General features: G+C 46.2%; 1 protein-coding gene across 3 annotated transcripts in view; it reads left to right on the top strand.

Annotated features, from left to right (window-relative positions):
- Tln2 (talin 2) overlaps positions 1-26,860 on the top strand; it is a 422,622-nt gene that overhangs the window by 332,322 nt on the left and 63,440 nt on the right. For all 3 annotated transcript variants that reach the window (XM_057766343.1, XM_057766341.1, XM_057766342.1), the window contains 7 exons: positions 2,011-2,172; positions 8,667-8,807; positions 11,891-12,072; positions 13,814-13,946; positions 16,486-16,587; positions 19,808-19,978; positions 25,692-25,838. In XM_057766343.1, coding sequence (XP_057622326.1) covers positions 2,011-2,172; positions 8,667-8,807; positions 11,891-12,072; positions 13,814-13,946; positions 16,486-16,587; positions 19,808-19,978; positions 25,692-25,838 — 1,038 coding nt within the window. The remainder of the gene's footprint in view (positions 1-2,010; positions 2,173-8,666; positions 8,808-11,890; positions 12,073-13,813; positions 13,947-16,485; positions 16,588-19,807; positions 19,979-25,691; positions 25,839-26,860) is intronic.

Here is a 26,860-nt window from a genome sequence, read left to right as displayed (position 1 = left end):
AGAGCAACTTAGGGGAGAAAATGACTATCTACCTTCCATTTCCAGGTTTCAGTCCATCATTGAAGGGAAGTCGAGGCAGGAACTTCCAGAAGCTAGTTATGTCACACCACACTCAAGAGCCAAGAGTATGCATGCGTCCACTCAGCTTGCTTTCTTACACAGTTCAGGGCCTGACCCCAGGGAATGGTTCCTCCCATTTCCAGACATCAGTTAAGGCCATCAAGACAGTCTCCACAGGCATGCCCACTGAGACTCTTCCCCAGGTGACTGTAGGCTGTGTCAGGTTGACAGATGAGCTAGCCATCACAATGACCATGAAAGTAATGTGCAAACGCTTACGTATAGGGCTCTGGGATGCTACAGAGTGAAGCAGCCCAAAAGGAGTCATGAGGAGCTTCATGGCTGTCTATTGACAGCTTATTCTCTGCTCAGCACTAAGAGGTCTGTATAAGTGAGACCCGACCTATGTCTCCTTTGGTTCTCACTCCATTGGGCAGCTGGATTGGGCTATGATGGCAAGATAAAGGATTGTTCTAGTTTCTGTGGCTGTGATAAAACACTCTGAAGAAAAAAAAACTTGGGGGAATAAAGGACTGATTCCAGTTCCCATCCTAGAGGAGATGTCATGGCAGAAACTCAGGTAGAAACCATAGACAGGTACTGTTTACTGGCTCCTGCACTGGCTTATGCTCAGCTTGCTGTCTTATATAGCCTAGGCCCACCTGCCTAGAGATGGTGCTGCCCACAGATTGGCTGGGCCCTCACAGACCAAGTATCAGTCAAGACACTCCCTCAAAGACCTGGCCGCAGGGCTGGGCCCTCACAGACCAAGTATCAATCAAGACACTCTCTCAAAGACCTGGCCACAGGCCAATCTGGCTGAGGAAGTTCTTCAGTTGAGGTCCCCTTTTTCCTAGATGACTCTGGGTTGTGTTGAGTCAGGAATAAACACTAAGCAGGACAGGGAGGCGTCAGGGTAAGTGTGGCAAGTGTCCTCGGGTCACTTCAGAGATGGTGGCACTGAGGCAAGCCTCACAGTTGAGGTCAGAAGCCACAACACAGAAAGGAGCCAAAGAAATATTTGAGGAGCAGATAGTATGTGTCACATTCTGTGGTGCTTCTGGTGTCACAGAGATCTGGTTATGTCGGAAAGCTGTATACACTGAAAAGAAAGAGGACCAGATGCTATAGGGTACCATGGGCAACCTTGCACGTGGCATGCCTACTGTGAACTTAGGCCAGCATTCGTAGGGCAGTACAAGAGCTTGCAGACCAGAGTACACAATCAAATGCCCCTGAGCCCTTGCCTGTCTAGCCTCCACCAAAAGAAGTCTGTGGCTTCAAGAGAGTATCTGAGCTGAGGATGGGGATGGAGTTGATAGATGGTCCACAGACTCCTAGTCACTGCCTACAGCTCCTCCAAGGGGGAGGAGGGAGAAGTGCATCTTGATGCTTATTATATCCATGTAAACGTGTGTTCTCCAAGGAGTTGGCCACTAGCAAAATGTTGTTATTCATTACTAGAAAAATAGTGATGGCCTGGGAGTATCTGATGCATGCTGAATTTCAAAGACTTGGTATGAGCAAACACTTATAATATCATATTGCTATTTGTAAATTGATTGTGGTAAACTATATATTAACTATATTACTTAAATTAGTTTCTCTTGTTTTTCTACTCATTTTAATGTGCCTGCTGGAAAACTTTAAGTCAGGTGTCTTAGGTCTTGACCTGGGGCCTGGACTCTGGGGGTTCCAAAGACTAGCTGGCCGTATCCCCATTAAGACTGGGGCCAGCACAACCCTGCTACAGCACCCTTTCCCTTTTCTATTTTCATTTTCTCTTGCTTCATGTTTCTTGCTCTTTCCTTCCTCGGGGTGACTTTAGGGACAACAGAGCTAGACAGACAATACTGCCCAAATTCTAGAAATAAGAGTCGCAGAGAAACCCAGGCTTCTCTGCACCAAAACGTGTGGGGCCCACTTCCGAGCTAGCTCCATGCTTTGTAGGTTCTGTCGGCTGCCACGATTGTTGCCAAGCACACCTCAGCCTTATGCAACGCCTGCCGCATCGCCTCATCCAAGACGGCCAACCCTGTGGCCAAGCGGCACTTTGTCCAGTCCGCCAAGGAGGTCGCCAACAGCACCGCCAACCTAGTCAAGACCATCAAGGTAGGTCACTGTATTGCAAAGTAGGTCATTGAATTGGTCCCTGTACAGAGCTGGGAAAGGAACCGGGCTGAAGCTCTGTCTCCTCAGATACAGGAGTCGTATGACATCCTTGACATCATGAGTGGGAAGGGCTTGCTTACTAATCAGGAATCATCCACCAGGAAAGCCCAACCAACTACATCTCCACTCACCTCCATGGTGGTAGGAGAGCTACTCCTAATTCTGTTGCTAGGAGCTTAGGGCCTGAAATTAGGGGCCTCCCTTAGTGCTGTGTGTCCATAAACTCTGTGTACTTGGTGTGGTCTTGAGTGGTCGAGTAGAAGTTGTACCATTGTTGCCAGAGACTTTAGAACCAAAAGATGATGTGGAAGGGAAAGGGAATGGGAAATTATAAAACAACTGCATTATTAAAAATTAATTTGGAGCTGAAGAGATAGTCCCGTGCTTGCCATACAAACACGAGGACCTACAATCACATCTCCACAGCCCATGTCAAAGCCTGACATGTTAGTGCACGTCTGTATTCCCAGCACCCCTACAACAAGATGGGAACTCACAGGCCAGCTAGGCTGGTTGGTGTGTATACTGGCAAAACAACAAAAAAGATTGTGTCTCAAGAAACAGCTCGGGGGGGGGGGGGGATTCCAAACCTAGAATCGACCTCTCACCTCCACATGTGCACACACCTAGAAATGACCTCTCACCTCCACAAGTGCACTGTAGTATATTGATGCCCACATTGACACATACTAACGTGTACACATATATAATGTCTTGAATATTCCATATGACATCCATGCTATTTATAAATGTTTAGGTCTCCCCACACACACCTTGGGGCACCAACTTTTTTTTTTAAGATAGAGCATTCTGTATTTCTAAAAAATCATCTTTGTGTGTAAGTCCATGAATAGTTGAGGTGTCCGGGAGGCAGGCTCCCTTGCAGTTAGGAAACTGAGTTGCTCCGGCAGTGGTCTTTGTAGGTTGGGACCTCTAAGCCAGGCTCATACACATATCAGGCAGTGACCTTGTGGGGAGACAGCTGAAACCGGACAGCACAACACAAACACCCAGTATCTTCTCAGGCCCCTCCCTGGCCTTTAACAACACAAACACCCAGTATCTTCTCAGGCCCCTCCCTGGCCTTCAAGGACATTGTTATAAGCAGCAGTGAACCTTGCAGTGCTGAAGGGAAAAGGATTATTTGTTTGTTTATGATTTGGGGTGGTGCTGGACGTCAGACCAGTGGTTTTGTGCAGGCTAGGTAAATGAGGACATGACCTCTCCAAGATTTGATTGAGGAAATAGTTTATATTGTAAATATGAAAGAGAGTACAGCCAGAGGCGTCTGGAAGAGTCCAGACTGAATGGGGGCCATGGGAGGGAGGGAAGAGAGAGAGAGAGAGAGAGAGAGAGAGAGAGAGAGAGAGAGAGAGAGAGAGAGGAGAATGAGAGAGGGTAGTCGGACCAAGAGGGGAGCCGAGGATCAAGAGAAGAACTGAGAAAAGTGTTGCTGAATTGGCAGGGTTATAGATAAAGAGAAGCTGGGGGAAGGGAAGCCAACTGTCTGGGTTACAAGGCTAAGGAAGTTTAGGGCAGGGGGCCATGGTGAGAAGAGCTAAGAGGTGCCACCGGTGCTGAGCGAGCCTGAAAGCCTTTGTGCCCTTTGGTATGCCGATGGACACCACAGTTCCAGGTTTCCTCACCACCTGACACTTGCTCTATCGCTGGATCACACTCCCAGCCTGACTTCAGTAAGAGTCTACAAACCTTACTGTAACTTGGCCTTTTTTTTTTTCCTGCAAAAATCACTGTATGATCCCATGGAGAAGTCAGTCACAGAGTGAGCATTGCAGAGCCGACAGAAAGAGCATCCATCCGGCCTGGAGCAGCTGGAAGCTGACTGTTGAGAGCCGGGCCAGTCAGCGGTTTCGTAGCTATTTTAACAAAGAGTCATTTTAAAAACACACAAAAGCCCCGTGTGTTTGAAGACAAGAAACTAGATGGGAAATGAATAAACAAATTAAATCCAGTGTCCTGGTGCTCTGGGAGTCTTGCGGTAGCTCATCTCCCTGGCCATTACAGTTCATGACATTAGCAATTAACAATCTATGTTTTTAAATATGTATTTTATGTTTTATGTATATCACTCATTTCATCCACACATGCAGGCTATGTTTATCATGCCCATTTTGCTGATGGGGAGCCAAGGCACAAAGAGGTTAAACAATTGCCTAGGTAAACTAGCCAGGAAATGACAGATGAGAAATCAAGTGCAAGCTCCAGAGCCCCTGTTCTCAGTCCTGGCATGCAGTTGGGCTCCCTGGAACAGAGGCAATGAACTCATCCCTCAGCCTGGGGAAAAAGCCCTGCCTGTGTTTACAGAGCACCAGTGTGGGGGTTGGGAATGGAAAGGACAATGTAGTTAAAAGCTGTGATGTCACTGTTGCTTGCTGCATAATTAACTGTTCTTAGTTAAAAGTCAAGGGGAGGGAAGACCTCAGAAACTCTTGAAGCTTCTCCCTCCTGCAACTTCTCCCTTCTGCAGCCTCTCTCTCCTGCAGCCTCTTTCTCCTGCAGCCTCTCTCTCCTGCAGCCTCTCTCTCTCCTGCAGCCTCTCTCTCCTGCAGCCTCTTTCTCTCCTGCAGCCTCTCTGTCTCCTGAAGCCTCCTTGGTTGTAAATTCTAGTCTGTCTGTTAAGATCGAATCTTCTTTTACATTCTCCTCACAGTGTCAACCCCTTCACAGTTCCCTGCAGCAAATAAGCTCTTGTGATGGTCCAGAAGATAGGCCCGTGGGAAGGAGGAGAGCCGGTGATTATAATGTGGGGCACATAAAGCCGATTTCCCATGAGTATCGCTGCAAACCGGCATCAATATAAGGGGAACAGAAATGAACCTATTGCCCCAGCTTGTCAAAATGTGGCCAGGGTTTTCAATTTCCACCGTGTGACAGGGTTTGCTGGTCAGTCCTTGAGCATTGCCTTTCACTAACTAATAAGAAGATGGCAGAGGTCACTTCCTTGGTGCCCCCTGCTCTGTACTGAATGGATTTCCTATTCGAAGGAACGGTTAGGTAGCCTGTGAAAACCGGATCCTTAATTTCCTGACTAGTCCAGATAGCAGTGCCACAGCTGTCTTGTTTGCTGTCTCAGACTCCTTAGCGTGTGCTTGATTTGTACCGTGAGGCTGTGCCCATACGTAAGCCCAGCTGCCACACCCTTCCAGCAATGAAGAAGGGAGCAAACAGCATATCACTGGGACCTTAGATCGCTGCTGATGGCATTCCTTAGACTTCCCAAGCATAGCCTGGCGAGAACCCGCTTCGGTCTGTCTCCTACCAGGGAGGGCTCTCAGTGCCGGGTGAGTTGCAAGGACTCTGGCTGAGTTTCCATTATGCTCCTTACCTAGCCTTGAATCAGATGTGTGGAATTGAATGTTATTTTAAATGTGCAGCCGCTCAGGTTTGAGTGCCAAGTAGAAATTATGCAATCCCAGCTTTTGTTTTGCTGAGACGTTGAAGTTTGGCCTTGTCATTCACCGCAGAGTGCGTGCTCAGGTTTTTGCAATTAGGCACTTCCAGCGAGTGCCGCAGACAGCGATCCAGCTCTCTCTAATTGAATTTGACTTGGCTGTAAGTATATTTTCTTGGTCATCCTTATGTTTGGACTGGTAAAGCCGAGTTCTTCAGATTGGGGTAGGAAACTCTCCTGGATGGCTTTGGCCTTGCTGCCTTTGCTGTTGCCTAGGTCTGTAGGAAAGAAGAAAGTGGAAGTCTCGGGTCGTGACTTGAGGCCTGACCGCAAGTAACAGAGTAGCCTGAGCAAACTGTGTCGTTTCTCCAGGTGCCAACTGATTGGGAAAAGCAAGACTATTCAGCGATCTTTAAGGCCCTCTCTAGCCCTTAAGCCCATGAATATTTTCCCCACATGCCTGTGAGGTTAGACTGAAGATGCAGGAGTAGCGGGCTTAGGGGTAGGTAATGCTCTTTTCACAATGGTTTTGAATTTGCAACCAAGTGAATTGACCCCTTTGGTGACTAAGGCGACACTCTGGACTACAGAATGGACACAGGGATGCATTTCTGGCTGCTCAGCATTTCACTGCAAGGCTGACTTGAGTGTCCACTTTACTCAGGTTGGCTCCGTCATACCCAGTGCAAGCAACATTTGGAAATGAAATAATAGCTTTCCAGGCCCGTCTTTCAGGTGCCGAGCGCCTCCCTTTGAGGAAATAGCTTTTCCCTTTTAAAAGCCAAGGAAGGTGGGTGACGCAGGTTTCTCTCGCAGCCCGTGTTAGTCAGTGCCCTGTATGATAGCAGTGAGTTCCATGAGATGTGGCTTTTAGGATCTGTGCTGAGCCAAAGGGAAAATCCTCCTGGCATCCCATTGGCTCATGTTTTGAGGTTATACCCTTGAGAACTGTCCCTTCAGATTTACCTCAAGGAGCCATCTTTTCAGTTTGTGTAAGGTCAGACGTGGGCTGATGACCTGGTCCAGAGGAGGAGGTAGGAAAGGATGGGCCTGAGTTTGGAAAGGCGAGAGGGAGAAAGGAAACCATATCATTTCAGAACCCAGGCAACGGGACTGGTGGAGCCGGCACCCAGACTCTTGGGACTCCACAGTTCGCTATGACCACCCTCTTGCTTCACTCCTCTCGTGCCGGGACCATTTGTACCAGGCACCCGCCAGGTGGCAGCCACCATACCTCCCACTGGTATTCCCGGCTTGCTCTGAGGCTTGGCAGTACCCGCCCTTAAGGAAACTATTGTGTGACTGGCACAGTGAGGCCAGCGCTCTGAGGCTACCCTTTTCTGTGCGGCCAGGGCCAGCACTGTAGATCCAGTATTTAATCCTGGAGGGCAATCAGAGGTGGGGCCGTACGTGTGAGCAAGATATAAGAGGCCTTAGCTAAGCTCTCCAGTGGGCCCAGAAGAATGGCTGAATCTAGGAGGTTAGAATAGGGTCAGGGTCTGTTGGGTGAGGGAAGCCAGACACCCTAATTACTGAGCATGGTAAGTGAGCGGGCTCAAGGGAATGCCTCTGAAAATATTAGCATTGTGGCTTTGTAATTATTATCCCAAGCTGCCAAGGCCTGGCTGGAATGCCGTTGTTATTCAGAAGTAGCCTTCAGACCTACAGCGCCTGCCTCCTCTTGCCTTACCGAGGAGCAGCTCCCTCCCACCCAGCTGCTCGGATAATGCCAGTGCCTCTGGTTTGTTTGTTCACTAATTGTCTAAGTAGGCTTTTAGATATTGCTCGTGCTTAAATTAAAAGTTTAATTGGTCATTTAACAAGAAAATTTGCATTCTTCTGCGAGCACAACTGCCTTCTCCCGGTAGAAGATAGGGCGGTGTCGCTGCTTCCCAGACTGTTTTGTTCTTGAAGAGGTGGAACCTGAGCTCCTAGCTCCGAGAACCTTGACCTCAGCTGTGAACCCTTTGAAAGGCAGCTTGACGTGTCTCCCAGGCCTCATCCTGGATCCTCACCTCCCAGGCCTCATCCTGGATCCTCACCGAGCTGGCCACGAGTCCACAACATGACTTACCGCTCAGTCATCTCGTGTTGTCGGCTCCTAATTAAATAAAGATGAGGCATGGAACGTGCAGAGGAGAAACACGTCATGTCTAGAGCTCAGTGAACACCCCGAGTCACAGTAGCTAGGCTGAGAAATAGAACCTAACCAGCACCCAGAAGTCACCTCTGCCCTGACTTTGTGTACCTTCTGTCCCAGCTCCTCCAGAGTGTCACCCAGCTTCTAACACCCCAGTTAGTTTTTTTCATGAATGGAATTGTGCAAGAGGTACTCTTTCATGTGACCTCCTTAACTAGATAGACCATGGTGTGTGTGTATGTGTGTGTTTAGGAATTGCCCATTTAGTTGAGTAGGTCTAGTCTATTCCTTCACATTGGATTCCATTATCTTTTTTCGAAGATGATGGTATTGCAGGGATAGCCTTAGATGTAAAAGTTAGAAAAGTTGGAAGTGTGAGGGATTAGAGATTTAGCTCAGGGGTAGACTCTGGTTTTCATTCCCAGAAACAAAAAAAAAAAAAAAGAGGGAGGGAGGGGGGAGAAAGGGGAAGAGGGATGGAAGGAGGAAAGGAGGAAAGATAGATTGGTCAGAAGTGTCACACCATGCCATGTAAAGGATCTTTGTCATTTGTGAGGGAATGGACTCAGTGGAGAGGATCCATCTCAGAAGTGGAAGAGAAAGTGACTTGGCAGCCAGGTGTGACATCATGGCTGAAGAGGGAGAAGAATGAGCGGGCTGACGGCAGGACTGCTCTCCTGTGAGCTGCATGTCTAGATTTAGTCCTCAGGATGGCTACCTGGGCCTCTCCGGTTGGTGGCAGGGATCGACCGCTCCAGTTGCTGCTCACTTGTTGAAGAGTTTTCCCGCTGAACTGCCCTCCCTTGCTGGGAGGTGAGGGCTATGGCTTAGGAATGGTACCTGTTTCTCAGTGGGATGAAATCTCCATTTTTTTCACATTAGGCCCTGGATGGGGATTTCTCTGAAGACAACCGCAATAAGTGCCGTATTGCTACCACCCCCTTGATTGAAGCTGTGGAGAACCTGACTGCATTTGCATCAAACCCTGAGTTTGTCAGCGTTCCTGCCCAGATCAGCTCCGAGGTAGGGGAGTCTGCAGCAGTCGTCATCTTAGAGTCCGTGGCTAATTCCCTGCCAAGTAGAATGAGCACGGAGAGTTAAAGCTTCAAAGGGCCTCCTGTCAGCGCCCATAGACTAACAATGTAGTAAGCCCAGTATTTTGCAGTACTAAGTAGTGTGTTATGTACACAGTACATTGCTACACTGCGTTACTATGGGTGGTGCTTGATGCACGGTTACTAAGCTCAGTGAATGTCTATCTTTTAAGAAATAATAGCTTGATATTGAGAGTGAGCTCTGTGTCTGAGATTGTGGCTGATTCTTTCATGAAGTGTGTTTTTTTTTTAACTTTAACATAGCAAAATTACATATAACAAAACAGTTATCAAGTAAAAATTACAGTTACAATATTTATATCTATTTTATCTTTTTATCATAATAATGGAAAACTATAACTATCTATCTATTCTTCAACTCCATCAAAAACTCCAGAAGAATACAATATTACCTAAGCAAACAAAAAATAAGCAACTTTCAAAACTCTAGAAATGACAGAGACATCTCGCTGCCTGGACAGTCACCCAAAGTTCTTTTGTACTGCTGGGGCATCCATCTTCGGCCTTCAGGCCCATAGTATCCAGAGACATTTCCATGAAGCAGGAAATTTCAAAGGCAGTTCAGTCACTATCTGCTGTTTCCTGCAGAATGTCTCACAGACTCCTTCATGAATCAGGAACCCCGAGAGATCATCTCAGCTTTAGGCAAGTTCAGTAGTCCTCTCTCTGAGGGTTCTCTGTATCTAGTTTATACAATAGTCCAGGCAAGAGCAGTTTCTTGCCCAAATGGCTATCAAACTCCATAAGGTGCCTCTTCGATGCCCATCTTCTTCTTGAAGTAGATTGGTGCTGCCAGGAGCAGATGTGTCTCATTGTCATGAAAAACCCTAAGTTTTTAAAACATTAAATGTCCTATTCTGTAGTCTTTGAAAGATATGAAGAATGTCTATCTAAAATATATCTATGTACATCTAGAAAATCTAACTAACATGACTACAAACTTGACTATTATAGATGATTATCTATTAACAACCTATATACATTACATTTTTAAATGAACTACACAATCACAATACCTTAATCAATATCAGAAATACATATACATATAACAAGATTGACCTTAAATTTATATCAATAAAGTCAAATTCATACCAATGCAAATTATTCATATCTATATCATATCCCCCTTTAAATGTAAAAGAACATTTATAAACAATATTTGGGAACATGGGCACAGTTTTTTCTCTCCAAACTGCTTCCTGCTAATGGGGGTGCTGTTATTTAGGTCTTTTATGGTATAACCTGTGTGCCAGGTTCATCTCAGTCAGCAGTTGAGCAAAGTAATTTTTTGAAGGTGTTCACAGCAACCTTTCAGGAGGGCGTGGTCTATCATACCATATTGGGATAGAAGCAATCCACGGGGTCTCATCCTCTGTGAAAACAAAATAAGATACTCTTTTCCAAAGTATCATATCCTTAGATCCAAATTTTAAAGTCAAGGTATTTTCAAAATATCTATGTTGGATTAGTTCAGCAGCATTTATAAACAAATATCTTTTAGCAGCTGTTACTCTTTCCTCAGCATTCGAACAACTCAAAGAGAGCATAATAGCATACAGTATCAAAATTCTCTGTGTATTTTCCACCTTTGTGCGGCTTTATTTTAACCTCTATTTCATATATTTTTACTTTTATTTTATATTCTCTGTATATCTTTGTCCTGGAATAACTCTGTAGACCAGGCTGTCCTTGAACTCTCAGAGATCCCTCTGTCTCTGCCTCCCAGGCACTGGGATTAAAGGTGTGTCCTACCACACCTTGAAGTCATAGAGGTCAATCTACCTCTGCCTCCTAAGTGTTGTGATTAAAGGTGTATACCACCACACCCAAACTACTCTCTTTCTTCCTTTTTTTGTTTTTTACTTTAAGAACTTTAGCCTGTAGCCTGCATATATTTTTAACACACTGTAAATTATTTAAAGGTTTTTTTTTTTGTTTTTGAATCTCTGTTTACTGTATCTCTCTCTCTCTTTTTCTGACCACATGAGCCTTTAAATTACTGAGCAATATGGGTAGGATTAAAGCCGTGGCTTTGCCAGCTAGATCCAGCCCATTCCTTAGCTTTCAGCTCATGGTGGAGGTACTGGCTGTAGCCATGTTTATTGCCACAAGTCTATGGCGTTTCAAGGTCCCTGCCAGCAAGCAAGCTGCAACAGTATGTCCACAGACAACACTCAAGTCCTCTCTCTGTAGCCGGCCCTCCTGCCTCAAACAGTCAGATTTTGTCCTGGCAGGACGGCCCAGAAAGCTGGCATTTTTAAACGGCGCAGCTTTTTTCCTGCTACAGTTGAAAACTGAAAAGTATGCTTTCAAGTTTTCATCAACACCGTTTAAGTGTTTCGTGGCAGGACCTCTTAAGAGCTGCAGGGTTTTGCAGCTAAAGCTGAGTCAGGAAGCCTCTCTTAGCTGAGAGCGCTTGCTTGCCTCTAGCAAGCAGAGCAGACCCAAGAAATTGCTGCTACCAGGAAAACATGCTTTACTCTATTCTTTCTCAAGGTTTTTCAGGCTTTTTGTGGATGTAGTTATCCACATCTTGGCGCCATTCTGTTGAAGCAGCTGTGGGCTGCATTCCTGCCACCCGGCTCCTGGCCACCTGGCTAGCTTATGCCCCGAAATAACAACACACAAACTGTATTCATTTAAACACTGCTTGGCCCATTTCTATTAATGTGTGTAGCACCACGAGGTGCGCTTACCAGGAAGATTCTAGCCTATGTCCATCCTGGGTCGGAGCTTCATCGCGTCTGCCTCAGAGAGGAAAGCTATGGAGCCTCCATGAAGTGTGTTATACTCAATAGTTTTTATTTAAGAAAAGAAATATGTATTATTTAAGGATCAAGCCTGGGCCCACATTGCCCCAATCTAGATCCTTCCTGTTAGCTAGCTTCCCTCCGCAGGGTAGAAGTTCTGGCGTAAAGAATAAGACTTCCTAGGGCCCAACTCACTGGTCTCTGCACACTCACCTTTCACTTCTCTTTTGGTTGATCTCAGGGCTCCCAGGCACAGGAACCAATCTTGGTCTCTGCCAAGACCATGCTAGAGAGCTCATCGTACCTCATCCGCACCGCACGCTCTCTGGCCATCAATCCCAAAGATCCACCCACCTGGTCTGTACTGGCTGGACATTCGCACACTGTGTCGGACTCCATTAAGAGCCTCATCACCTCTATCAGGTCAGTTTCTCATCAAGAGAGGAGCTCCCAGCCTGCCTCTTGAGTAGAGCAGGAGGGGATTACGCCCATCTGGTAACGCTGGTCGTTATTGTCATGGCTCGTCTTGGCTAACAACTTCACACAAGCTAGAGTCGCCTGGGAAGAAGGAATTCAGCTGAGGAGTTGTCTCCATCATAAGACCCATGGGTGTCTGTGGCATTTTCTTTATTGATGATTGATGTAAGAGAGCCTAGCCCACTGTGGCTGTGCCATTCCTGGGCTGTCTAAGAAAGGTAGCTGAGCAAGCCAGGGAGCAGCGTTGTTCCATGGTCTCTGCTTCAGTTCATGCCTTTAAGTTCCTGTATTGAGCTTCTACCCTGGCTTTCCCTTAAAGGTGAAGTAAGTTTTCTTCCCTTCCTGGGAGGTTTATCACGGTAACAGAAAAGCAAACTGAGAAAGTTGCAGTCCTCTCTCTCATCTCTAAGACCCATGGTAGTGCTGGCCACAATAACAGCAAATCTAAGCACCTATTAAAACCAGATATTATTCCGAATATTTTACCTACGTTACCTTTTCTGATCACCACATTTTACAGTACATCTTATCGTTGTTTCCATTTTAACTACTCTGAAGTTTGGGCAAGAGAACTTAAGGAATGTTCTCATGGTCATCCAAAGGCTCCAGTCCCAGCCCTCTCACCATCACACTGAATTATCAGCTCATAGGGGCTTGGAGAGCTCTACTGTTCCAGTTCTCTTAGTCTGATAACAAAACAAAAGGAATATTCTATAGCACCAACTCTGGGTATCCTGACCTTCTTAGTAATAATATGCAAAGACTGGGAAAATGAAATTTCTCAAGTTGACCAAAATTAATATCCTATAACATGGAATGTGTTTGTTTTCTCAGTTACACTATCTTGCTTCTTAATTGTTTCTGAAGCTCAAGGCCATAATTGAACTTTCTCTTAATGTATTACGGTGAGGAAAACTCCTCTGACTGCTTGAATCTTACTGCAACCCTTGAGTTTATGAGTAGTGTGTAATGTAGAACGCCTCGTGTGTTTACACTGCAAATGGTGCTGCACTTTATTTTCAGTGGCTGGAGCGACGGATCAGGGGAAAGATGCTTGCCGCAGAAGCAGGAGGGCCCAAGTTTGAGTACCTAGCTCCATATAAAAAGCAGGCTGTGTGCTTGTATTCCTGAACTGTGGGAGACAAATACATGAGGATTGATGGGGATTGCTGCCTGCCACACTGGCCCCAGGTTCAGAGAGAGACCCTGTCTTAAGGAACTAACACAGAAAGTGCTCAAGTCCGACACTTGACTTCCTCTTACAGTCTCCATGTGCTGATGTTTGCAAGCACGTGCACACATATAGACACATAACAGCACACATACACACACATACCACATAGATACATAGATACACACACCCATGCGCACTTTTTTTACTTTAATATTTAAAGTGAAGGAAGCACCCAAGTGCCAATTGTTTCCTTTGTAATTGCCTATAATTAGCCTGAGAGGAAGGGCAAGATTCCATCCCTCCTGCTAGAAACAGAGCTCTGTCAGGGACGAGTGTTAATGGAGAAATGTATGGGCTCTGTACCAAGCTTTGCTGAGCAATCCTCAGAGACGCACTACTTAGTGAAGGTGATCATGTAGAAGGGGTCAGGGGCTCCTGGCCCATGCGCGCAGGGGCTGTGTGACATGTTTTAAGCCTTACAAACTTTTGCTTGCTTTATTCTGTCCGTTTCAGGGACAAAGCCCCTGGGCAGAGAGAATGCGACTACTCCATCGATGGCATCAACCGGTGCATCAGGGACATTGAACAGGCCTCACTGGCGGCAGTCAGCCAGAGCCTGGCCACGAGGGATGACATCTCTGTGGAGGTAGGCTGGGGCTCTGTCATCTACCTTAGGAGCTCCGCTGGAGTGTGATGATGGGCAGCCCGCCCCTGGAGATGTCAGGGGGGACGTAGGACAAGGGCTCAGAAGGCAAAGAGGGCATGGGAAAGAGCATGCCATCTGAAGAAGAATGTTCAATGAGGCTGAAGTTTGCAGGAAAATGATCAGTGCTGGTAATTCTGTGTCTTAAGGTCGACCACTGTGTTCAGTTGCATGCATCAGTGGAGCAGGCCTGGGCATGCAAAACTTGAACGCTTCTCTCTGGCCACATTTTGTCTTTGCACTTTTTCGGGCAAGTTTGGTACTAAACTTTAGTGCTTTTGATCCATCCAGAGATAAAGAATTGTGCCCTGAGGTATTCTTTATCTCATATGTATGTGTTTGGGGGTGTCTTAGCATCCTATAATTTGGGGTCACTCTGTCTTTTCTCTCTGAGTGTTATACATATGTGTGTACATGTGTATGGGAGTTCTCACCCATGTGGACCTAGAGACCTCAATTGCTTCTCTATTTTATTTTATTTTATTTTTTGAGACAGGGCCTCTCTAGAACCTGGAGCTCACCTTCAGCTAGGCTGACCGGTCAGGGAGCCCTCAGGATCCACCTGTCTCCACCTTATCCCCCCTCCCTGCACTTGGGCTGTGGACACTCAGGATCCACCTGTCTCCACCTTACCCACCCCTCTGCACTTGGGCTGTGGACACTCGGGTCCTCATTCTTGTAGAGCATCCACTTTATCCCCGAGCGTCTCCCTAGCCTTAACTTTATTGGTTCTTGGTGGTCTCTCTTGAGTTGTTTGTTACCCATGAAAAGTTCACAATCCATACTTATTTCTCTACTAAGAGCACAGTATTCATTATTCAGAAGACATTTGGTTTACATAAATGGTGTGATTACCTTGATGCCATAGAATTTAGGCATAAAAAGCTCTTTCCCTGTTCTGAGCAGTAGACCTAGAGCTAAGCGTTCCTAATTTTCATTAATAGAGCTATCTGTATTAATAAAACTACTTAATAAAGCTACTTCAGCTTCACACACACACACACATTCTAGGAAATGAGGAGCAGGACTAAACACTGTAACCATGTGAACCACTAGCATCACTGTTTTAAGCCGGTTCTTGAACATACAGTGAACACTCAAGAAGGGTGTGTGTTGATGACCTGTCATCAGACCACCTCCTTTAAGTAGCCCCCATGTCCAGAAGCCAAGATGAAGCCAGGTCTGGTGGTGCACACCTTTAATCCAGCACTCAGCAGGCAGAAGCAGTTGAATCTCTATGAGTTCAGGAACAGCCAGGGCTACTTAGACACTCTCCCCCCAAATCCATGACCACCACCCCAAAATTGCCCCCTCTTTCCATCCCTTCTAAACTATTTCCTCTGCCCTCCCAGAAAAAAAAAAAAAGTACCCCTTTTACATCCAAGGACCTTCACTGTACAATAGTGAATTTAACAAACCATCTATCATAAAACACCAAAGGGATTCTCTGGCATTCTTGCCCATAATCACATTAAGTGTGTGAGGATAATAAATAATTAGCTAAATAAGGCCTTTGGACTCTAGGGAGGCTTCTCTCTGCCTGCCCCATCTCTCTAGCTCTTTTCTGGTTTGCTTTCAAGCTTGCCTGTTAAGCCTTTTCTTTCCCAGAGTGAACTTTGCCCAAAGCCTTCCTGTTCAAGTGTATCATGGCTCTGTGGTAGAGTAACCAATGCAGGAAGGATATTGTCACTTTATTAGATGACATATGGATGGTATGTCTCTAAGATGCCCAGTGCCTTTATCTATTAACACTGAACCTCTCCAGTATAGGTCCTAATGTGATTTTGAGAAACAGGTGGGATTTTTCCTGCTTCCAGTTAATCTCCAGCTTTGAATCCTTCATCCCCCACCCTACACCCTCCCAGCAGAGTCTGGCTTTCCTCCCCTGTCTCTTAAGAGCCTGAACTCATTTCTTTGGAGCAGACAGGATAAACCATCTCAGGTCTGATACGTCATCCCTCAAGAGTGTCATTTCCAATATTTGCCTACAAGTCACCAAGGACAGTGAGCCGAGTCTGACAGGCTCTGCACGTAGCCCACTGGTGTCTTCAGGAGGCACCGTCGGAGACACTGTCAGAGGTCAAATCACGTGTTCACATCGTCCTTAACCACCTCTTTAACTTCTGAGAGTACTAAGTCCTGGATCCTCCCTTGATCCCCAATGAGCTGTCTCCATTTGGACCAAGTTGTCTCTCCTTCTTGAAAACCACAACTATTCCCCATTCCCATGCTATATAACCTAACCATGGAGATCCCACCAGCATCAGTTGCCAGGGCTTGTGGGAATGAAGCCAGTAAGGAACACATCCCTCAGACTTCCCTCATTGCACATCTGAGGCAGGATAAGGGATATCACCCTGGGGAGCAAGGCAAGTCAGAGAATGCAAGATCAGGGGAGCATCCAGACATTCTGATTTTATGCAGGTCCCCTGTCCTTCATAAAGGGCTTTTCAGAATAATGACCTTGGCAATTCTCTATCAGGCCCTGCAGGAGCAGCTGACCTCAGTGGTCCAGGAAATCGGGCATCTTATTGATCCCATTGCCACAGCCGCTCGAGGAGAAGCTGCCCAGCTGGGACATAAGGTAATGTGCAAGCAGGGAATCCTGTTGATAGAGAGATGGTACGTGTGTGTGTGTGTGTGTGTGTGTGTGTGTGTGTGTGTAGGGAGGAGGGGTGTCATTATTGCCAGAAGCCTGTGACCAGTGTTTCCTGTGCTTTGATTCAGTCTCCCTCACTGTGCCCATGAGCCTGGTGCTGTCACCAATCCCAGATTACAGATGAACAATCTGTAGCACAGTACGTGAAGAAATCTGTATAAAATTCTTAAGAAGATAAAAGCAGGGAAGGTCCCAATCCAAAGGACCCAAGGCTAGGACTATCATTCTTTATGATCTGGCCCTGCTCACCTTCCAGAGGATGTTGGGTCCTAGCTTTGTTTCACTTCCCCTACTATGTAACAACTCGTTACATCTGCATTAGTAAAGTTAATTCCTAATCAAATAAACCTGGAGAACAAGTAGGATTCTAATGCATTCAACATTTTGGCTGTAAGTTTTGAGTTCTCAGGGACCCATCAGTTACTGTATTAGTTTCTTTTTGGATGCTGCGATAAAAAGCCCTGACCAAAAAAGCAACCTGGGGGAGTAAGGGTTTTTTTGACTTAAAGTTCCAGATGGATAGAGTCTGTCATGACAGCCGGAGTGTGAGACCAGCCTGGCAGTCCAGGAGCAGAGAGATCGTATTTCATTAGCACACAAGAAGCAGACAGAAAGAACAGGAAGTGGGGCCAGGCCATGAAACCCTAAAGCCAGCCCCAGTGACTCACTTGCTCTAGCAAGACTCCATCTTCAGAGTGCCACCAACTGAGGACCAAGTGTTCCAACATAGGAACCTATTCCTCATTCAAACCACCACAGTACCCTGTTGCCTTTAATGATAAACACAGTATCATTTCTGGGAAGGGACAAGTCCTGTGCCAGTGTACAGGGTTGCCTGTGCTTGCTCAGGTTGGGACCTCCAGATGTGGAAGATCTCCACATCTGGACAAAGCAAGCAGCGGGGAGCCAGATCCATCTGTGCTCTGCCTGCAAACTTCCCGCCTGGTCTTCAAGGGGTTCTAAGATGCACTCAGAGAGGTTTGGGGATGCGTCTCAGGTAAATTCTTGCTACGTGAGCATGAGAACCAGAGTTCGGATCCCCAGCACCTGCGTAGCTAGAGTCAGTAGTACACAGCTGTAATACAACCCAGAGGAGGCAGAGAAAGGCGGGTCTCTGACTCACAGGCCAGCCATTCTCGCCAAACCTGCAAGCTCCAAGTTCAGTGAGAGACCCTGCCTCAAAAATTAAGATCAAGGGGCAGATGGTTTGGTGAGCAAGAGTGCTCACTGTGCAAGCATGAAGACCCGAGTTTAAATCTCTAGCACCCTTGTAAAAAGCTGAACATTGCTCTATGTTCCTGTAGCCCCAGTGTGGTGGAGCAGACAGGCAGATCCTGGGAGCTTGCCTAGCCAAAATGGTCATTGTAGATTCAATGAGAAACCCTATCTCAAGGGAATAAGGCAGAGACTGGTTAAGGAAAACACTAGACATCTTCTGGCCTGTCACATGTGGACATGGTCATACGGACCCAATCACACACATGCACACACACACACCTCACACACAAAATAAAGGGGAGAGCAATTAAGGAAAAATACCAGATATCAGTCTCTGGCCTCCACGTATACCCACATATATGTGTGCAGACACACACAAATGCACATAAAAGCATGGTAGGTCAGCTGCAGCCACATTCGCATGTCTGTAAGATAGCCTGATGAGAATAACAGAGCAAAGTATTCTTACTGCTGGCCAGGAGTCCCGTCTCGCTGTTAGCAGCAATGACTGTTGTTTTTTTGGACACTGCTACTCACACTTAGGCTTGTCCTTGTAATGCCCCAACCCTTGCTTTGTTTGGGGCCCAGTGTCTGCTTGTGTGAAGTGCTCTCTCTCCACTTATATGCCACAACACGGTGGGGAAGAAAGTCTTGATGGAGCCACAGGCTAAAGATGTACATAGGAATACCCTCAGTGGGAATCTTAGCAATAGTCACGACTGCACAAAATTGAGCACTTAGACTAACCATCGGTGCTGGTTTGTTTCATTAGAGCGAGAATATATGGAGCCAAAGATGAAAATATGGTCCTTTAGCTGTCAAATAGAAGGGTGTCACTTTGAACATGTCACCAAACAAGAAACAGATACCAAGCGATGAACTTCTCAAGTCTGAGTGCAGCAGAACGAGAATGCAAATTAAAGCGTGAACGGTGGCAGTGAGAGGAGGGTAGCAGCCTAGAGCCAAGCTGTGAAGTGAGCCCAGCCCCCTCCACATCCCCACCCAGCTGCAGAGCTGCAGCGTACAGCCCACACTTGCGCCTCAGCTGCTCTTCATCTGGATCTGTCCCTTCAAACTGGGGGGAATCGACTAAGGAATTGGATGGAAACATTTAACAAGTGCACAAGGGATGCACCTCATAAATATGTGTGACATGTGGCTTCAGGGCATCCAAATGTATAGCATGCATACATATAAAAGATATTGCAAGTGTGTGGCATGGTCCGCTGGAAGGAAGTCTGCCCTAGGGCAGTAGGTAGCTGTCTTAATCAGTTTTGCTTTTGTTCTTTTAGTTGTGGAGTTTGGTTTGGTTGGTTGTTTTTTGGGTTGGTTTGGTTTGATTTGATTTTAGCACTGGTGATTGTGCTAAAACCCTCACACATTAGTAATCTACCACTGAGCTACATTCCCAGCCCCTTGACAAGGTCTTTTATTTTCCCAAGTTGAGCCAAACAAAGCAGTTAGACAGTGGAAATCATTTTGCTTTTATTCCATTGCTGAGGTGGCGATGCCAGGTGGACTGTCCACTGAAAGCCTAGCAGACTCTCTTCATCTCACCCCACCTCACCCCGCTCTCCCTCTCCTATTCTCGTTCCCTTCTGAATCTGTGAGATGTCTTTTATTCTTAACAGTTTTTACTTATAAAACTGACAATTTCTAAAACAGGGTCTAAGTCTGGTGTTTACCTCTAAATCCCAGAATGGGCTTCTTACCATATATGGAGAGGAGAAGGAGAATTCCTTGAAGGAAGAAAACCCAAGCAATAGTTTGTTAAATAGTGGGTATTTTTGAAGGCAAGCTGTAGCCAAATTGCCTTTCTCTAATGAGTCATCTCATCGTTGCTCCAAATCCCCTTCTTACCCAGGGAGCCTCTCCAAAAGGAGACCTGAACTTATATGATGCATCTGGAATTTTTCTTTCTTGAAAGGTGACACAGCTGGCAAGCTACTTCGAACCCTTGATCTTAGCTGCAGTTGGTGTCGCCTCTAAGATGCTGGACCATCAACAACAGATGACAGTGCTGGACCAGACCAAGACACTCGCAGAGTCTGCCCTGCAGATGCTGTACGCAGCCAAAGAAGGTGGAGGAAACCCCAAGGTATGGTTCTGGGATCCCACATCCCTCTTGTGTTATCTCCTTCCTCGAAAAATACCTCCGAGTTGATTTTCCAGTCTAAAGGAGAAAGAACCCAGTGGCTTTCCAAACAGATATAGCTAAGGGTTACAAGTCCTCTTTCCTTGGTAGGGTACGTAGGCAAGCATCTGCAGGGCGGGAGAGCGCATGGTGTGCTCTCTGTAGGAATGAAGATGGTACACTTACTGGTACCCACTGGGTGTTGATCCCTAACTTCCAAGAAGGAACACAATTTGCTTTCAGTGAAGATGATGTCTTCTTCCTATAGGATACTTATTTTTGCAGGGTGGGAGGGCCTCACATATGCTAGGCAAACATGCTTACCACTGAGCTAACTCCCCACCCCAAGAGATGCTAATTTATTATAACGGTGCCCCACCACCCTGTCAGTTTGTGAGAGGGACATTTCTTCAGTGAAGTGCTTTTAAGAGCCAGGCATAGCAGGAGTCTGTCATGGATGACTGACCTTGTGCCACATTTGGCTTAGAACTTAAGAAGTGTCCGCAGGGCCTGAAGAGTGTCTTAGAAGAGCGCTTGCTGTCCTTGCAGAGGGCCTGGCTTCTGTTCCCAGCACCCATGTTACATGTCTCACGACCCTCATAACTCAGTGCCTTCTTCTAGCCTGCACATACATGGTGTACATGCATATGCCCAGACAAACGCACATCCAAATAAACAAACAACAACCTAGCATCATCATGGACATATATAGAATTGAAAAAAGGGGGGTGTCTTCAGAAAATTGTAAGTAGTCTGGCTGATCTAGAATGCACAGATGAGGAACACAGCTGGACAAGTTGGATCAAGATGTGCTAATGCATCTCATCTTCTTTGCTAAGGAGTAAGACCTTTCTGTAAGTCGAGGGATCTGGTGGGGGCTGTTATACAGGGACATGGCACTGCCTGTTCTAGTTTAGTTCTGACCCCGAGCAACTTACAGGAGCAAAGAGCTTATTAGGTTTACCCTGCCAGGTCAGTCCATCACTGAAGGAAAGCAGGAAGGAGCTCAAGGCAGGAAGCTGGAAGAAGCAGAAACTGGAGGAACGCTGCCTCCAGCTTGTTTATTCCTGGATTTGTGCTCAGCTAGCTTTCTTACACACCCGGGATCACTGATTAAAGATGGTGCCATCCACAGTGGACTAGGCCCTCAGTTAAGAAAACCCCTCACAGACACACCCTCCAACCAATCTGGTAATGACAGTTCCTCACCTGAGATTTTTTACTCATTCTAGGCTATGACAAGTTGACAGCTAATACTAAGACAGACCCATATGTTATTTTATTACTTATAATACATGTCTGTCTGTCTGTATTTATCTCTCTTTCTCTGTCTTTTAGAAACAGGGAATATAACCTATACTGACCTGAATGGCTTGATAGCCCAGATTGGCCTCAAATTTGTGAGCCTCCCTCCTAAGCCTCCTAAGGACTGAGGTAACAGACTTCACCCGTCACCCCCAAAACAAGCATCGAGTTTGCTCCCTTAGACCCTTTGCTAAGAGACCAAAGCCACATAATTAATTATTTTAGATGTTATTGTTTGGGGGAATAATTATTAAGCTTTATTTGCTATTGGTTTGGTATTGTTTTATCTCATTCGTAGAAGAAATAAAGTTTAAATGTTGTTAAATATAGTAGCAGGATGGCTCCGCTGGTAAAGGTAACTGCCACCATGCCTGCTGACCTGAGTTTGAGTCCCAGAAACCACATGGTTGAAAGAGAAAACCAACTCCTTCAGTTGTCTTTTGACCTCCATGCATGGCACTGTGGCATGCAGGGTCCCATATACATGTATACACACTCACGCACACTCACGCACACACACACATACATGCGTACACTAAATAAATGTAAACTTTTATTTTAAATAAGCACATAATGTTAAATAGTCATGAGTAGTCGTGATTTGGCAAAACAAACAGTCCAGGGACTGGATCAGACATAAAGGTTTTCAGATCCCAGTGCCGCCTCTTGCTAGCAAGTACTCCATTTCTTTGTCTCCCCTACTAAGCAGTAAGGTTAATGATGAACCTCTCGATGTTGCTATAGAATCTGAATGAGCATGGTGTTTAAAAACAAGAACATGAGGGGTAGCTCAGGTGGTAGAGCACTGGCCTAGCATCCACCGAGCCCTGGACTCCATTCCCAGCGTAAACTGGGAGTGATAACACACACGTATAACCCCAGTTCTTGGGAGGAGGAGGCAGAGGATCAAAAGTCCAAGGTCAGTAGTCTTCAGCTGCACAGGGCATTTGAGGCCATCATGGGCTGACACCCCGTGCCCATCAGACCAGTAATCAAGCAAGACGGCACCAAGGCACGTGTGTGTGGCCCCTATCGCAGCTCCTTGAGCATCTTCCACATCACCCCTCCCCTCCCCCATTCTCTTCTGTAGAATTCCCTTCAAGCTGCCGCATGCAGTGCCCCCTGCAAGCCTCATCTAACTCAATGGAGAGCGCTAAGTATCTGCTGTCCTGCCCCGCCCCCAGAGTTCTGAGTTCCTGTACTGCTGTAGTCTCCTCTCACTTCCCATGCTTCTCTGATGTCTTTGCCTGCTGTCCTGAGCTTTGTAGTGCAAGTCCTGTCCGGAAGGAAAGGCTCCTTGGAAGCCATCCTCAGACACTTGTCCAAGAAAAGACAGATGTGGTTTTTCTCCTGTGTGAGGAGCAATCTTAAGGAATTGCTCCAGACCCTAAAATAATGACTGCATTGTTGGCCTGCTCTCTTTGCTTCCTAGAGGACTGCTCTTGTTAAAGCGTGTTTTCATTGAGATCCTGCTACGTCTTTGGATGTCTAAAGCTCGTGTGCTCAGCCAGTCCACAGTGTATGGACTGGGGCCAGGCCATTTACAGAAGATAGAACTTGCCCCTAGGCTTCTGAGCAGAAGGCCATGGTGAGGAAGTCATGCCTAGGGATGTCATAGAGGAAGAGAACTCTGATCTGACACTCTAGAAATCTTTAAAACTTAAATCTGAAGAGCATGGACTAAGGACATGGCTTGGTTGCTAAAGTGCTTGCAATACACGAGTGAAGACCTTAGTTCACATCCTTAGCACCTCCCTACAAAACTGGGCGGCACAGAACACACAGATAATCTCAGCCCTGGAGACCCGAGACTCACTAGCTGGCCAGTCTAGCCAGATAGTCAACTCCAGGTTCAGTGAGAAACCCTGTCTCAAAATAAGGTGGAGAGTGTCCGAGGACGACACCTAAGGTCAACCTCTGATCTCTACACTTGTGTGCAAATGTACACATGCATTCACATACATGTGAGCATGCACACACACACACAGAGAGAGAGAGAGAGAGAGAGAGAGAGAGAGAGAATATGAAGGAGAACCTTCTAGAGACTGTATCAACTCATCTCTAGGGCAAACGGTCAGGTATCCAAGAATAGAGAGCTATCCAAGAGCAGAGATGTTTACTGAGAGGTTCAAAGATCATCCTTTGATCCACTGATGCTGTCCCTGAATTATGTTCTCATGTCCAGAGTTGTTATGGTCAGACCCTGGTTTGATTCCCTTCTATGGCTTCCTCGATGCCTGCCCCCAAGCTGTAGTATGCTGACAAACTCGGTTTGGCACCCACTGTCAGTGGGCCAATGAAGAGACAATGAATAGTGAGAATAATTTATTCATTATATCAACATTGGGAAGAAGAGCAAATAATTTATTCATTATATCAACATTGGGAAGAAGAGCAAATAAGGGGTCCAGTAACTCCCAAGTCCCAAGTGTAGATTTACGCAGATAGTAAGAGGCGTGTATAGCGAAGCAGTTCAGATCATGGTGTGGTCCCGCCCATCATCGTTGTCTGAGCTCCAGTCTCTCCAGCAAGGTGGTTGACTAGTTGTCAAACTGTGAAACCTCTACCTAGGAGACAGCTTCCCTCTCTGACTGGCGCCAGACCTAGCCTACCCTTCTCCCAGCCTGAAGCTCCTGAGAGACTCCAGTTTCTTGGGGAGTGTTGTCAGTAGTCTGCCAGCCAGAGGGAGGGCACAAGCATCTCTCCAGCTCCACTTGTGTTAAGAGTTTGTACTCCTGAGACCCATGAAGGGCGTGGGTGGAAGCAGGCCTCTGATTGGCAACTGTTCTCCCCTCTCCTAAAACATGTGCTGGGCTCTGATGTGGTCATGTAGAGTTGTGGCCGTAGGGTTCTCGTTGCACTGAGGCATAGAGGAAAGTACTCCTGCTGTCTGACCACATGTACTGAGACTCTGTGGGGTTAGAAGCTTTCTCCAGAGAGTTCTGCACAGGAATATTACCTTTAGGATTGTAGCAGGATAAAACTATGAAATAAGCTAGCAAACTAAATCATGAGCTTACTCAGTTCCATCTGCACAGGCAGAATTCTGTGTGTCCTGAAGGTTGTCCCAAGGATAGCTGTGAAAAGTGTGTTTGACATCTTATCAGATGCCATATTTGAGGAGGAGTTCTTGTTTCCCAGGGTCCATGGCTCATACTGACACTTCATCAAGCTCTTTGATTTAACAAAAAGAGATGAAAAAAAGCAAGGAGTTTCCCTCTTCTATGACCCACTGGCTTCCCTTCCTTCGTATCCACCAAAGTAAAGCTGCAGTATCTTGGGCCTTTGGGGAGGCTCACTCCCCTGCATTGGGCCAGGATAAGCACAGATGTTGCCCAGGCAGATCTAGTACTTGAGGACAGTGCAGTTGTGATGTTTAGTCACATTGCACAGGGTTAGAGCAGAGTTCCCTGCTAGCCTGCCCTTCTTCTGCATGAGGTGTCCGCACCAGTGTAAATAGCCAGACTTCCTACAGTTCTCCGCACCTCACTGAAAAGAAAGCCAAGCTCTGCCATGTAGCTAGTTAGTGGCCGAGCCAGAATTAGAACCTAGGTCTCCTGTACCCATAGCTCAGCTCTCTCTTCTTCCTGCCAGGTGAGGTGTCTGCTAGGGAGCCCTGCACCAGTGCTGTTCCCATTCACTAGTTCTTGTTAAGGCCCCGTTTCCACCCTTGACATTGGCAAGTCTCCAGGATGCTGTTTTAAGAACACATGGTGACTTGGGTTTTAACCACAGTGCATCAGCCCTTGGAGGACTCTGCTCATCTAGTCTGCCAGTGTTGCACAATATAACTTACATATAGTTCTAAAGCCTAGTAGGCTCTCTGCAGTTTATTTCTTTTATATGCACCTACATTTCTATAATCAGCTTATTTACTGAAAGAGAATGATAGTGTGTTGGGCAATGTTAAAGAGACGTATGTTTGTTACGAAAACATTTTTTCTTTGTATGATGGATTTTTTAATTAAATGTGTCTATTTGTGTATGTTGGAGCCTGTGGCATTTTCTACCATTCTGAATATAGCAGCATATAAAGCTAGTTCTGACAGCTTAGGGTTGCATAAAAAGGGATTACTTTTGATTCTGCAAGTAAATGGATGAAATCAGGGAAAGAAAACATTTCAGATGCATTACATGTTTGTTTTTCTGCGGTGTGGCTCTCCTGGGGCTTGTAAGGTCTCACCATACTGCTCAAGTTAGCCTTAAACATGAGGGCCTCCTACCTTGGCCTCCTGTGTGCTAGGATGACAGACATGCACCGCCATGCCAACTCTGTCTTCTGACTTTTTAGGATTATTTTTAGCATATCAAGTGATTCTTAAGAGTGAGCAATGTTTTGTGCTGCTGAAGACATTTTTAACTCCCTTCCCAGGCACAGCACACCCACGATGCCATCACGGAGGCTGCACAGCTGATGAAGGAAGCTGTGGATGACATTATGGTGACACTGAATGAAGCTGCCAGCGAGGTGGGGCTGGTAGGAGGCATGGTGGATGCCATCGCAGAGGCCATGAGCAAGGTAGGTGTAAGCTAGCTCCTAGAACCCCTTCAGCCACATCCCCATCTCTCTCACATTCTGTCCCTACATGCTCTTCTCTGGGAAACCGATCGTCAGTCAAAGCTGAGATCAGCAAACCTTCTTTCCCAATGGCTGTAGCTAATGAGCAGGTGGCCGGTCATATACCCAACATATTATTCTTTCTTCATTATTAACTCATCGGCTTTCTAAGCCACTGTGCAGTTCTTCCTAAGTTACATGTGGTAAGAGAGATATTGTGAAAGTAATGTTGTTTCCTTGTTTGTAAAATAAAAGTAATTACTTATGCTTTGTGTCCTCATCATAGGCCTGTGATGGGAAGAAAACTCCAAGAGGAGCTAGAAAGTCATTTCTGAGTGTTAGCTCTTGGAATGGCAACGTTGGAATTGAGGAACTTTCTAGAAAGTAGGATCTTGGGCTCTACCCCCGACTTGCTCAATTACAGTCTCAATTAAGTGGAGTCTAGGAATCTCTAATGGGACTTTCAAATATCTTATGCTTTCATTATCTACTTAAATGCATAAGCCATTAAATTGTATGAAAGGCCTTGGTGAGCTCTCAGAGACAACAGTTATAGACATGAGTCATTTTCTCACTGGGCAACCAATCAATTGACAATGCTTCAGACTGAAGACGGTTTTGACTCCAAGGTTTCTACTTTTCCTGCAAGGATTCTGTCTCTAGTCATGTCCTTTTGATATTGTTGGGGTAAACAGTTGTTCATCAACATTTAATTTTCAGCCTGTGGTAGCTGACCATAGTGTTAGACAGTGTTTGTGTTGGGGAATGCCTGCTGTTGGGTCGTGAATACATCTGTATGGTATTTCAGGATAATATGCAGTCTTAAGTTGCTGATTTAGAGATTAGTTGTCCCTGTCTCCATAGGGAGTGACTCCACGGAATGGTCACTAGAGTAAAGCTCCTCAGCCTCCTGCCATCGTCTTCACACTAGTGAAGTGGCAAGCCTGGGTCACACCCTGTGTCCTTTAGAAGACCTGATGCTC

This window comes from Chionomys nivalis, chromosome 4 (genome assembly GCF_950005125.1).
Source record: "Chionomys nivalis chromosome 4, mChiNiv1.1, whole genome shotgun sequence".
NCBI lineage: Eukaryota > Metazoa > Chordata > Mammalia > Rodentia > Cricetidae > Chionomys > Chionomys nivalis.
The sequence above is the reverse complement of the archived record's forward strand: the minus strand, read 5'-3'. Positions and strand labels throughout refer to the sequence as shown.